The sequence below is a fragment of the Dromiciops gliroides genome, chromosome 5 (genome assembly GCF_019393635.1).
Source record: "Dromiciops gliroides isolate mDroGli1 chromosome 5, mDroGli1.pri, whole genome shotgun sequence".
In the NCBI taxonomy this organism is placed as follows: Eukaryota; Metazoa; Chordata; class Mammalia; order Microbiotheria; family Microbiotheriidae; genus Dromiciops; species Dromiciops gliroides.
In genome coordinates this window covers 234,087,994-234,102,541 of record NC_057865.1, presented here as the reverse complement: position 1 = coordinate 234,102,541, position 14,548 = coordinate 234,087,994, and the positions used below count along the sequence as shown (strand labels likewise).

Sequence of the window (14,548 nt, the reverse complement as noted above, 5' to 3'; positions counted from 1 at the left end):
GATCCTACGGTGTGGAGATGGGAAACAGAATGTTACACATGAGAACACAGAGAATGACATGGGCAAAGGATCCAAGGGTACCTGCTTCAGAGAACTGCCCAAGTGATATTCTTGAAGCACAGGTCTGAGGAAATGATTCTGTGCTTTCCTACTGCCTCTAAGATAAAATTCAATCTCCTCTGTTTGGTGTTTAAAGCCTCTTATAACCTGGTTCCTATCTACCATTTTGTGCTTGTTATGTGTTATTTCTCTTGACAAAATCAAATCAGTATTCTTGCTGTTCCTTCCACCTCTTTTCTTTGTTTTGTACCTCTGCTGACAGTCATGCTGCCTGAAAACCACTTATTCAACTCTGCCTTTTGGAATTTTTGGCTTTTCAGAGCTCGGCTCAAGTGTAACCTCCTACTTGAACCTTTTCCTGATCCTCTAGCCTACACACTATATTTTCCTTTTGAAATAAGCCTGTATTTAATCTGTATTTATTTATATGCATGCACATTGTTTCCTCCCAAAAGAATATCAGCTCTTTGAAGTCAGGGAAATTTTTGTTTTTGTTTGCCCATTGCCTTTTATATGTCTGGCACATAGTAGATTCTTAATAAAGGCTTGCTGAATGATCTGGAGGGAAAAGGGAAAGAAAGAAATTGTCTACACTTTAATAGGACAAAGAAATGGTTATAAACAAAGAAATACTTCCAGAGGCTAATGTATAGGTGCAGGTTATCTAAAGGTTAAAAACAAAGTATATACTGAATTAGAAAATGGATAACACTGCATTCACTTTTAGCAACTCCAGATATGCTTATTGAGATGTAAACATAAGCACAAGTATCTCTAGTTGATTAAAAAACCAACCAACCAACCAACCAACCAACCAATCACTGGGCAAGTAGAATAAAAATACAGAGCCTCAAAGGTTCTCCTCTGACAGGATGTTCTCTGTTGCATATATTAAAGTCATGAAAGATTTTATAATGGGTATCTATGGAGATAACTTTCAGATTGAGAAGAACAATATATTAGTGAGTTGGAAAGTCCCTGGTACCTCTAAGAAAATGTGCTTCCTAATCAGGAATTATATGAAGAGGGTGCTTAAAATGTCCACACTCTGGGACCCTGATTTTTCACTGAGAGCCACAGACTCCAGTGGGAAGACAGTGACAAAAATAAAAATCTCATAAACATAAAAACATGTATAGCAACACTTTATGTAGTAGCAAAGTACTAGAAACAAAGTATATGTCCATCAACTGGAGAATAGCTAAACAAATTGTGGCACATTCATGTAATGGAACATTACTCTGTGGATAAGAACTGTTGAGTAGAGAATCATGGGAACACTTACATGAAATGATACAAAGTGAAGTAAGCAGAACTAGGAAAACACTATATACAACAAATAGAACAATGTAATTGATTAAAAGAGCAAAATAATCAAAACTGGATGATACTAGAGTTTCATGACCAAAACCAGTCAGAGGAGGGATATGACAAAGTAATTCTTGGTTCTGAGTACTGTAAAATTACAAGAATTGTTCTTTGTAGAGATTGGAAATTAGGATAAGGAACACTGCAAATGCCAACCTTTAGTTTTGAACTTTTTCTCCTCTTTTTTATTCTTCATTATAAAGGATGACTTTCGGAAAGAGGAAAGATATAATGGGAAATGTAGGTGATGTAAAACTAAAATATATCAATACAATTTTTTTCTTTTTAAAAAGAACACAAGCTTCCATGTCTTTGCTCGTGTGTTCTTCACATTCCTTCTTAGGTTTGGACCACTGAAGACAAGGTCATATTTTTTCAATATGTTAGTTTTAATAACCTTTTTCTCCTCTTTTTAATTTTTCATTGTAAAAGATGACTCTCTAGGAAAGAGAAATGGTGCATTAGGAAAGGTAACTGATATACAAACAAAATGTATCATTAAAAATGTATTAAAAAAAAGACCATTTCCATCTCTTTGCCCTAAGGTGTAATAACATCTCTGGCTTTTCTTCCTTTTATACAAATCCTAATCATATTTCAAGGTCCATCTGAAGCCCCACACAAACAATGATTATCCTCCTTGCATTCCAGCTACCCAAATTGATCTTCCTCTTTCTCAATCTCTTACAATATTTATTGTCTAACAGACACAATCAACACTTAATTTTATGCTGTCTTTCTGGGGTTCAATACTGTTTTATGTATTTTTAGTCCAATCTTACTAGTTTGACTGTAAGCTTTATGAAGATATAGATCAAGTGTTTTACTTCTGTTACCCACAATGCTTAGCACAGGTAGAAAGGACAGATTCATTCAACAATTGCTGCCTACTACGTACAGAGGTTGGAAACTAGGATATGGAAGACTGCACATGCTAGATACTGGAGGAGATATAAAAGTTGATTCTGGCCCTAAAGAAGGTTAAGTCTAAAAGGAAAAAAAAAAAACCCAAAACACCTTTCCCTCATAACAACCAAGTGGGTAAGTGGTATTATTTCCTGGGCAGGCAGAGGAGATCATTCAGAAAGATTAAATGTCTTGACCAAGGGCCAAATAGACCTGGGATTAAAATCTAGGTCTTCTGATTAAAAATAAGTACTCTTCTAAAATACACTGCCTTTCAATATACCATAATGCCCATTCAATAACTACTTCTTAATTCAATTAAGTTGAATATAATGATGCTATACAGTACCTCTACAAGATTCTCTGCCTAAAACTATATTCTCTCTCTCTCTTTTTTTTTTTGGACCTAACACAATTTCAACAGTATAAGAAACTCCTTCTCCTAGTGCATATCTGGAATAATTCATCAAAATAAAGGTCTTAAAAAGTTGCCTGGAGCACTGAAAGTACATGTACCTTGCCAAAGCCCAGCTGGTCAAAGTCAGAAACAGCATTTGAACCCAAGTCTTCATATCTCCAAGGCTAGCTGTCTATTCACTATGCTCCACTGCCTCTCACAGTAGTACTGTAATATTATTAAGGAACATAAGAAAAAATATTCATTACCTTTTGTGTATATACATGCATTTATTTTGGTAAAGTTGAAAAATAGCAAGGTAACTTTGAAAAAGAATTCTACCAAGTTCCAAAAGAACTAATTATAAAATTACTACAATATTGTAAAGAAAAACATCTCTGAAAGGCTTAAGAACCATCTGACAGACAGGTGGGGAACTCAAGGTTCAGATTGAGATAGAGATTTTCTGACATGGGCAATAAATGAATTTGCTTTGTTTATGCCTCTTTGTCACATTTTTTTAATGGGGGGGAGGGTAACTTACGAGGGTAAAGGAAACAGCTATAGTAATCAAAGAAAAACAAAAAGAGAGCCATTGCAACAGTTTAAAAAAATGTACAAAAGAGAACAGAAGGCCTTCAGAAGGAGACATAGACAAGCAGGACAGCTTTGCAAGTAACATGTTGAATTGTGTAAAAATATAAGCTGGCTATATAATGAGAGATTTGTGGTTTTGTGTGCACTCCTTTTGTTGTTGTTCTATGTATACGGAAATACCCATTTGTTGATGTTGGCTGAGTTCAGAAATTTTTCTGGAATACTTCCAGTACAATACCATATCATATATACTCTAAGAGCTTAAGAATCAGTCATGGATAAAGATAAGATGAACTCAAAAATACCAATTTAATTTCGCGTTTATAAGCAAAATTATTTTGTGATGTATTTTACTATAATTTTATACAAAAACTCACCAATGGCAGCCTTGCCCCAGATCTGTACCTTGAGGTCTATTTTTCCTTTCTGAGATTTCTTTTTTTTTAACGCCTGAAGGTTAGTTTCATATCTATGTTGCAAAGCAAGTTGCTCAACTTTTTCATCTGCTTCCCAGGGATTCCATTCCTCATTTGTCAAAGAAGAGGGTTCTGTGTTTTAAAAAGTTATAATATTGACAAGCAAGTTAATATAGTATCAGAAACATATTTAGGAATTCTTTATGAAAGATTACCAGGATAGGTATAGGGCACTTAAAATATATATAACTTAGGACATAATTTTAAGGCATAATTCTCACCACTGGAGCTGGAGCTTTCTTCAAATAATGTAAAAGATGTATCTATTTTTATCAGAACTTCAGTAGTTTATTGTAGAAATGATGAACAGCAAAATTTGATTCAATGTAATGGTACACAATTTAAAATTTCAAAAGTAGTAGCTAGTTCATCATTTGATACATTTCCGAGTCCTGAAAGAGCTTGAGAATTAAAATGTGAAGCAATATAGATTTCCTCTCCCAAAGTAGCTTGTCCAATTTGCTGATATCGTATATCGATAGTGTACATTGACCTTAGATTACATCTTTGTTGACTGTCATAAATAATCCCCTGTGCATAAAAATACCATACTTCAAAAAGACAATGTAATGTATTCAACTGTATAAAAATGACAAACAAGCTGTCATAGCAGCATCTAGGTTCCAAATATTGTTGTAAAATTCTGAATGATTAGCGTCCAAAGGGAAAATTTTCTTCCTCGGTCCAGTTCTTCCTCTTAATATGCTGATGAAAAACCAATCCTTCCTGAAATCTCATTAGGAAGTAATGGAAATCTGCCTCTTCTACTAATAATATATGGGGCTTCGGGCAGCTAGATGGCGCAGTGGATAGAGCACCGGCCCTGGAGTCAGGAGTACCTGAGTTCAAATCCGGCCTCAGACACTTAAAACTTAACTAGCTGTGTGACCCTGGGCAAGTCACTTAACCCCAATTGCCTCACTAAAAAAATAATAATAATATACGGGGCTTGATCATAATTCACCAGGTTTAGCTCTAAGCACAGGAGAGCAAGCTATGCAGAGCACTCCTCTTTCCTGGAGCCTGCAGGCCTGGGGTTCAAAACCTGACTGTGCCACTTAATTTAGTACTAGTGCCATCTTGAACAGGCCATTTAATCTTTCAGGGCCTCAATTTCCTCATCTGTAAAATGGGGTAAAACTTACACAATTTCCAAAGGCCTCCCCCCCTCAACCCTGTCTAAATCTCACGATCCCGTGTTAGGAACAATTTTGGGGCCACATTCCTGAATTTCTCTGACATGTAGTTTTTAAACAAGTATTAAATCATTTGATCCTCACTATGTCCTTGTGAGGTAGGTGTTATCATAATCTCCATTTTACTCCTGGGGAAACTTAGGTACACTGGGGTGAAGTGAATTGCGCAGGGTATCATGATGCCTATTTTAACATTGGGGAAATTGAGGCAGGTAGCGGTTGAGCGCCCTGACTAGGGTCACATACATATTCAAGCTCACAGCTCGGCACACGTGGCGCCCCGGGGGGCCTAGAGAATGGCGGAGGAGACTGTGGCGGGGCGTGGGCAGAGCAGACGCCCTACACTCCTTCCCGACCCCGACAACTGGATAGGCTCAGGCGGGTGGAGTCGGACAGAACCTAGCCCACGCACCTCGCGGTTCCCCCACGCTCCCCCACCCTCCCCAGCGGGTTCTCCCCGCCTCTTCCGCTAGCCCCGCCCGGGCCGGGTTCCCCAGATTGGGAGGGAGGGAGAGGGAAGAAGGAAGAGCGAGGGAGGAGGAGGAGGAGGGAGGAAGAAAGGGGTGGGACGCGTTCCTCACCTCCGCGGCCGCCCCGCCGGCCTTTTCCGGGGGCCGTCCCGTCCCTCAGGCCTCTCGGGGAGGCGGCCGTGGCCCGGCGGCCTCGGGGGCCGCCGAAGAAGACGCTGTAGGCGGCGTAGAGCGAGAAGAGGCAGTAGGCGACCACGAGCGCCGAGACCAGGCGCTTCCGCGTGAGCCGCATTCCGCCTCAGGCCGCCATGGCGGCCGGAGCAGGAGCCGCAGACCCCGGCGCCGCGCGCGGACGCCTCCCCACCCCCACCCCGCCCCACGGAAGGCGGAGATCCCGCCGCGGAGCCGAGGGCTCAGCGCGCGCCCCCAGCCCCGGTACGGCGAACCCCGCGCGGTGCGGCTCCCTCCGCTCCGGGGAAAAGAGCTTTGAGAGGCCGCTCACACGTGCGCGTGACCCGGCCGCGCGCAGCAGGCTCTCGTGGCCCGCCTCCGCAGGCTTGGGGCCTCAGGATTAGTGTTCCTAAAAACATTCAGCGAGCAAACATTTTTTAAAAACTAATACCCCTTCCCCCTCTTTCCTACTTGCTGGAAAAGAAAGGAAGTAAAGACTGAATTGTTTTATTAAAAGAAAGAGAACCTTTAATCCGTAAGAAGAAAGGAAAGACATAACCTGAATCATAAAAGAACCCGCATCCTAAGAAAAGAAGAAAAGACAAGCCTTGTATCATAGGAAAAAAAGGACAATAACTTTTTTTTTTTTTTTTGCGGGGCAATGAGGATTAAATGACTTGCCCAGGGTTACACAGCTAGTAAGGGTCAAGTGTCTGAGGCCGAATTTGAATTCTGGTCCTCCTGAATTCAGGGTCGGTGCTTTATCCACCGCGCCACCTACCTGCCCCCAAGAACAATAACTTGTTACAATAAGAAAAAAGGAAGGTAAGACATAACTCTTCTGTCCTGAGAACCCTTGTGTTGTAAAGAAGGAAGAAAAGACAAGCCTTGTATCATAAGAAAGAAAGGGGAACGTTTGTATCACAAGAAATAAGGAATGAAAGAACTCTTATGTCATTAGAAAGAAGGAAAGACAGAGCCCCTAGACCATAAGAAAGAAGACAGAACCCTTGTACCATAAGAAAGACAGAACTAAAAACAAGTCTTGTATCATAAGAAAAAGGGAAGGAAAGGCAGAACTCTTGGATCAGGAAGGAAAATGGGAAGGAGGAAAGACCCAAGCTTTTTATCATATAAGCCTTGTTAAGGTCTGTTGAATGCTGCTGGCTGAAGCTGACCTAGTCGTGGTTTCCAGACCCATGGCTGACCATATACGATCATTCCCAGCCTCTGACTATTTTGTAAATTTATGAAACTTTCACCCAAGTACTTTATAAGAACCCCCACATCCAGCCCTTCTGCAGGCTCCCCAGTACTAGCCACTTCGGGGAACTTAAGTTGGAACTTCTAGGCCTGACTAAAGATCATATTTTTTGCTATGTTGGCTGCCTTCTCTGGTTAGTTTAGGTTGGCAAAATCCCCCAAGGTCCATATACAAAATTGTATTTCACATTCTACATATTAGCCCAACAACTTGTTATCATGAGGTGGAGGATATTCTTCATAACTCTTCTGGAAATTTGGTTGATAATTGCTTTGATCCAGAACTCTTAAGTCTTTTGTAGTTAAAAATTTTTTTTTACACTATTGATGTTATAGTGTACATTAGTAATTCTCAAAGTATGATTTGGGGACCCTGGTGGCCTCAAGATCTCTTTGAGGGGTCTGGGAAATCAAAAATATTTTCATCATAATACTAAGACATTTTCAACTATCTGTGTGATCCCGAACAAGTGACTTGACTTCTCAGCCTCAGTCTCTATTATCTCCATTTTACAGGTGAGATTGATCTGCTAGTTCCCTATTCCAATAAAATCCAGTCCCTAATGCTATCTTTTCATTGTTAATACTTTTGTTTTTGACTAACAAAGGTAGTACATAGCTTGATCACCTCTCATACTTCACCAGATTTGGCTCTGAAGGACCTTTAGTTATTTTTTTTTTAATCTAGCCAACCCTCAGAGGAGGAAGATGTTATTGTGGCCATTCAGAAAAATGTGCTGCAGCTCTGAAGGACAAATCCAAAGAGAGATTCCAAGAATCATTCAAGCATTGATTCCATTGTTTGAAGAAGTATGCAATCTTTTGAGAACTTACAGGAGGCAGTTTGTCAAGAGTGTATAGATAATACTGGTTAAATCACTTATCCTTTGGGGCATCTAGGTGGTGCACTGGGCAATCCAGCCTCAGACAATATCACCTTGGGCAAGTCATAGAATCACTGTTTGCCTCAGTTTCCTTGTCTGTGAAATGGGGGTAATAATAGCATTCATCTTAAGGTGGTTGTGAGGATCAAATGAAAGAATAGTTGTGAAGCGTTTAGCCTAGTGTCTGGCACATAGTAATTGCTATGTGAATGTTAGCTATTATTATTAATTAAAATATTCCAGAAACTCCAAATTGATTTGCAGCCAATGAGGTTGCAAAAGATTTGGCATACCCTTGGAAAAGCTAAATTAATAATAATATTTATATATTTTATTTATTTATTCATTGATTTATTTTCAAAGTTCACAAAGTGCTTTACATATGTTGTCTCATTTGATCCTCACCACCACCCTGTGAGGTATTATTACTGTTATTTTGTTGTTATTGTTCAGTTGTTTCAGTCTTGTTCTACTCTTACTACCCTGTTTGGGGTTTTCTTGGCACAGATGCTGGAGTGGTTTGCCATTTCCTTCTCCAACTCATTTTACAGATGAGGAAACTGAGGCAAACAGGGTTAAGTGAGTTGTTCACAGCTACCCCAGTTAGAGTCTGAGGCAGAATTTGAACTCAGGAAGATGTCTCCCTGACTTCAGGCATAGCACTCTGTCCACTGTCTCACCTAGCTGCCACAGTCATTTTAGAGATGAGGAAACAGGCTGAGGTTGCATAACATTCTGTGAGAAAATTATTAATAATAGGGTGTTTTGGGGACTCAGAGACCCCCCCACTCCCCCACCCCCACCCCCACACAGGAACTCTGTCTGGTTTTGCAGGGCCATCCCAGAGTCAGGAGAATTTCAAAGGAAATGTAGATCAACCTTCCCAACTAACTAAAGGAAGTTAACTAACTTTAGACCACCTTCAAGTCATGTCAATCAATTTACTTGAATGTTACCGGCCAATTAGCTTGGATCAAGATGGAGTGACCCACCTCTAAATGAGCCAGGTTAAAAACCCTAAAGAGGGCTCTCTCTCTCTCTTTTGGCATGCTTTTCTCTCTCCCACTGCTCTCTCTCCCTTCTATCCTAGGTATGTATGACTCCTGAAACTTCTGAGCCATATGCTCTATCTCGGTTTTTTTAATCATCAAAGTATTTTATTATTTTCTAGTTACATGTAGAGATAGTTTTAAACATTTTTTTTCAATGCCACAAACATTTATTTTATTTTTTCCAGTTACATGTAAGGGTAGTTTTCAACATTTTTTTTCATAAGATTCAGAGTTCCAATTTTTTCTCTCTCCCTCCCTTTCCTCCCCCTCCACAAGACAGCAACCAATCTGATATAGGTTATATATGTACAATCCACAAGTGCTCTTTTTATCAGTTCTTTCTATGGGAGTGGATAGTATGCTTCATCATTAGTCCCTTGGGATTGTCTTGGATCATTATATTGCTGAGAGTAGTTAAGTCATTTACAATTGCTCATTGAACAATACTGCTGTCACTATGTACAATGTCCTCCCAGTTCTGCTCACTTCACTATACATCAGTTTATATGAGTCTTTCCAGGTTTTTCTGGGATCATCCTGTTTGCCATTTCCTATGCATGTACTCTATCTCTTTACTAATACTTAGTATGCTGTAATAAATGTTTAATGCCCCCAAACTGATGCAGTAGCCTCTAATTTCTAAGTAACAAATATATGATAAACCCCAGCTACGTTCCCTAAACTTGGGACAATTATAGAGCAGCCCCATAAATTTTTATTCGCCACAATTCTCAGGACCTCAGAGCTAGTATTCAAGACAAGATTTGAACTTAGGTCCTCCTTACTCCAAGTCCAACACTCAATTCACTATTTTTTTTTTTGTCAAGGCATTTGTGTGTGTGTGTGTGTGTGTGTGTGTGTGTGTGTGTGTGTGTGACAATGAGGATTAAGTGACTTGCCTAGGGTCACACAGCTAGTAAGTGTCAAGTGTCTGAGGCCAGATTTGAACTCAATTCCTCCTGAATCCAGGATGGATGCTTTATCCACTGCGCCACCTAGCTGCTCCCTCAGTTCACTATTAATTTTTTCTTGTGTGCATATGAATGGCAAAATCTGGAATTTATTTCCTTTCATATTGAATGGGGGTACAGGAAGGTTTCCTGAAAAGCCAAGGTATAGGGGAACTAAAAGTGGTTGGGAACCCTGGAATAAAGCACTCCCTTCTAAATGAAGCCTTTCCCAGGCCTCCTTATTTTCAGTAGTAGAACCATCTCTGCTAACAAAAAACAGGTTTCTGAGCATCTTTTAAAATTTTATTTTAAAAATATCTCTTCCCTGACTTTTTGTGTTAGCTGAGGGAGGTACTTTCCAGTCTGTCTTCCCTTGTAATTCCAGAATTGCTGCATCTGCAGCTTTCTAATATCTCATTCATCAGAGGGTTTTTGCTTAGCATTGCCCTCTAACACAGGATTCTGCCAGTTCTAGTGCTCCATAGAGATGTCTTGTCAGCAAATCAGTAAACATTTATTAAACATTTACTCTGTATTGGGCACTGTGCTAAATGCTGGAGATAAAAAAAAAAGAAAAAGGCAATTCTTGATTTTGAGAAGCTTAAGATCTTAGAAAGCTGAAAGAGTTGGGCACCCAGCTTGAGGTGGGGAAGGGATGGTGGAGTCCAGCCCAAGGATTGCAGCTGGTGGGAAACGGAGTTGGCTGGCCTGGGGGCCTCTTTATATAGAGACTTTGGGAGGAGTTCGTTGTACCTCCATCCAGCTCTTTGCTTCTTTGTTCCTCTGTGATGGAGACAGTACTGGGGATACTGAGAAAACATAAGTACCAAAGTTGATGCAGTATGGGATGATGAGGAGTTTTCTGGTGATGAGTTTTCCTGGGGACATGTTCATGATGGAGTCTGGGCTAAGGAATATAGGTAGTAGGAATTAATCTTTGGCAATTCTTTCACTCACCTTCTATTGGCTTTTCATGGTCCCCATAGAAGCTGTTCTATTAATCTATTGCTTAGTAACTAGTATATTTCTCATTGTTAGAAATAATAAGTGTTTCTAAGTGAATTAGTAAATCAAAACAATGATGCATTAATGAATCGACAGTGATTCAGATCAAATCAATTTCACAAACATTAAAATTCTACTGTATGCTAGGATTAGGGCAAAGTTTCTCTGTCTCTCTGTCTCTCTGTCTCTTTGCCTTTGTCTCTGTCTCTGTCTCTCCCTCACCTCCCACCCCCCTTTCCTTTTTCATTACTGCCACTACCCTGGCCTATCTTCTGCTATTTGAAGGCTACAGTCTCACTTATCTTTCAGTTCTGTCTGACTCTTTGTGACTGCATTTGCAGTTTTCTTGGCAAAGATACTGGAGTACTTTGCCATTTCCTTCTTCTGTTCATTTTACAGATGAGGAAACAGAAGCAAACAGGGTTAGTTGACTTGCCCAGGGTCATACAGCTAGTAAGTGTCTGAGGCCAGATCTGAACTTGGGAAAGTGAGTCTCTCCGACTCCAAGCCTGGTACTCTATCCACTGTGTCATCTTGTTTCCCTTGCAGTCTAACTGCAGAACGGCAAAAATGGCCAGTCCAGATGGATTACTTTCTGTGCTATTTTGAAAGTGGTTATATAAAACATATAGTTATTAATAAATCATAACTAGGGACCCTTATCACAAATAGTTCCTGATGCTCTCAGTTATGAAAAATCCTAACAGATTTATATCTTAAATATATAAATCCTATACCACTATGAGGGTATATATCCCAAAGACATCCGCCAAAAGAGAAAAAGGCCTATCTGTACGAAAAAAATTTATAGCAACTCTTTTTGTGGTGGATAAGAATTGGAAATCAAAGGAATGCTTATCAGTTGGGGAATGACTAAACAAACTGTGGTATATGATGGTGATGGAATATTTTTGTGCTATAAAAAGTGACAAGCAGAATGACTTCAGAAAGGCTTGGAAAGATTTGAGAAGAATCAAGAGAACATTGTGCAAAGTGACAGCAATATTGTTAGATGAAGAACTGTGAATGACTTGACTATTCTTAACAATATACAATGATCCAAGACAATCCCAAAGGACTATTGATGAAACATACTATCCACCTCCAAAGAAAGAACTGATATTGATGGAACAGACTGAAGCATGCTATTTTTCACTTTCATTTTTTTTCTTTCAATCAAGATTTCTTGTACAAAATGACAAATATGGTACTGTTTTACATAATCATACATGTATAACCCATATCTGATTGCTTGCCGCCTCAGGGAGGGGAGGGAGAGAAGGAGGGATGAAAATTGGAACCCAAAACTATAAATAAAAATGTTTATTACATTAAAAAATAAAATAAAAAGAAATTAAATTAAATTAAAAAAATATAAATCCTATGCATTTCCCCAGTCACCTACTAGCAAACCCTATTCCTCTTTGCCCACAGCAAACTGAAGATAAAGACACAAACTGAAAATACTGTGTGATACTCAGTAGTTAGGATTGATCAGAGACTTTATGTAAGGGAAAGCTTTTTCAAAGACACAAATTAAATCAGAAGTCATAACATACTTTTACAAAAAAAAAAAAAAAAGAGGAGGTAAAACCAGAGGGAAGGGAGTTTTAAAGCATTTCAACAGTTATAGAAGTCTTTTGGATCTGTTCTTTGTTCCTTATCTCCTTTCTCATTTTTTTTTCCACTTGATTTTCTCAGCTCCCTTGGATCTAGTTAACTCTATGCAGATTACTCCAAGATGTATATATCCAGGCCTAATCTCTCTCCAGAGCTTCAGTCCGTCATTATGAACTGTCCATTGGGCATTTCAAATGAGATGTCCTATGGACATCTGAAACTCCCCCCATCCAAACTTCCCTGTTACTGTTGAGAGCACCACAATCTGATATGGAAATATTAAAGAATTTATTGATAGGTACTACTGACAATCATACCCATCAACACACAGATATTTTAATAACTAATTTATTATGTGTTTGGGATCTAAATGACCACTGAGCAATTAATAGAATTTTACAGAACTCTTATATAGTCTTTAGTTACACCCACAAGAGTGAAATGATTGGAGTTTCACAGCAGCCTAAAGGAAAGGTAACAATTTACATTTCAAAGACAAACTTATAAATTTTATAATAGGCAAAAGAGAGGGAGGAGGTTGACATATCAAAACTAGCAAAAGGGGGACAGCTAGGTGGTGCAGTGGATAAAGCACCAGCCCTGGATTCAGGAGGACCTGAGTTCAAATTTGGCCTCAGACACTTGACACTAGCTGTGTGACCCTGGGCAAGTCACTTAACCCTTGTTGCCCCGCAAAAACAAAACAAAACAAAACAACAACAACAACAACAAAAACTAGCAAAAGGGGAAATTTTATATCAGGTAAATTTGTAAATTGCTCAGCAAAAATTAGGGGACATCTACTGTGGAACTTAGAACTAGTAGGGAAATGCTTATCATAAAGCTGAGCCCAAAATTCTTTTACCCCTAACAAGTTAATCACCTGGGTTAAATTTTTGTAGGTCTCAGTTAAATTCCACACTCAAAGACCATGGCTAGTTATGTGATTTTCTTTAAAAAATAAAATGGTTGCAATGGAGCTAATAGAAGAGAATTAAAAAACTTACGACTCCTTCTAAAGACCCAGTTCATACCTCAATATTAGCCATAAATCCTCACACTAACACCACATACCCAAATGGTTTCCAAATCTATTTCTACATCCTTCTTTGTATGTCTCCTCTCTCCTCAAGTGTTTTGGGTCCCAGTTTGACTGCAATTTTCTGCTACTAACTTGAACACACAATAATTTGTTGAATTCAGTGCTGGAATGCTCATGATATTCTCTGGAATTAGTCTACTACTGTTGTTCATATTTTGTATTTAAAGAGGACCAATGACATCACCGGATGATTTTTTGACTTGCCATCAATAGAATGTGAAGGAGACAGAGTGGCACAAAGCTGTCAGCCTCACTGTCTCTTCCAGAGTCAATAAAGTCCAGTGATAAGACAAAAGTCATGGGATGCAGCGGATAACTTTGACATCTTCAGTGTCTGACCACGCTCTAAGAACTCCACAGCACTTGCTTCAGCTGCCTTTATGGCCATTGGGACAAATTATTCTCATCTGCCCATTCTGTTGGGGAAGTCTTTACATGCTTGTCAAGACATCCCCCTAACTCACCAGTAGGTTTGAGGCTTGTAATGATTGGAATGATGCCACCTACTGGAGACTTGCTGTGGGAAAGCTCCACCATGAGGAAAATGCCTCAGAGACATTGTGGCTTTTCCTTGGCGTCAGGAAATGACGTTTGCTCATGAGCACTGTCTATCAAGGCTACCAGCCAATCAACTTGAGGAGCCTCCTATTTTCAGGGAGGAGACAGGAAGGAGGAGAGGGAGCCTGCGCGGAGAGCTCTGGGGGCTTTTGGGTTCCTGACTTGGTGGTGGTGGCGGCAGAGGACTTCACAGGAAATTTGAGGAAAGATAGGAATGCCAGGCTGTTGGAATTCTGTTCTCAATCTTTTTCTTTCTATTTTCCAATAAACCCTTAAAAACCTGAACTTGTTTTATCAGTGATTTTAGTCAGTTTTCCCCAAAAACTGGGGGTACAGATTAGAATCCACATTTAGAATCTTAAATTACACAGGCTTGTCTGTTACCCTCACCCTGGTTTAGCCCATCTGCCACGATGGTTTTACTCAGGTATGGCTGCTATGCATACCACGACTCCTTGGAGCCACGGGTGAGA

At 39.7% G+C, this 14,548-nt stretch overlaps 1 protein-coding gene across 2 annotated transcripts in view; it reads right to left on the bottom strand.

Annotated features, from left to right (window-relative positions):
- Window positions 1-5,848, bottom strand: part of RXYLT1 (ribitol xylosyltransferase 1) — a 30,039-nt gene extending 24,191 nt beyond the window's left edge. Inside the window, exons 1-3 of one of the 2 annotated variants that reach the window (XM_043967107.1) lie at window positions 3,706-3,842; window positions 2,851-2,959; window positions 1,585-1,868 (exon numbers count right to left, since the gene is read on the bottom strand). In XM_043967107.1, coding sequence (XP_043823042.1) covers window positions 1,585-1,624 — 40 coding nt within the window. In that variant the 5' untranslated portion in view covers window positions 1,625-1,868; window positions 2,851-2,959; window positions 3,706-3,842. Of the gene's footprint in view, window positions 1-1,584; window positions 1,869-2,850; window positions 2,960-3,705; window positions 3,877-5,581 lie in introns of those variants that run through there. The other variant, XM_043967106.1, reaches the window with a different exon arrangement.
- Window positions 5,849-14,548: the final 8,700 nt, after the last annotated feature.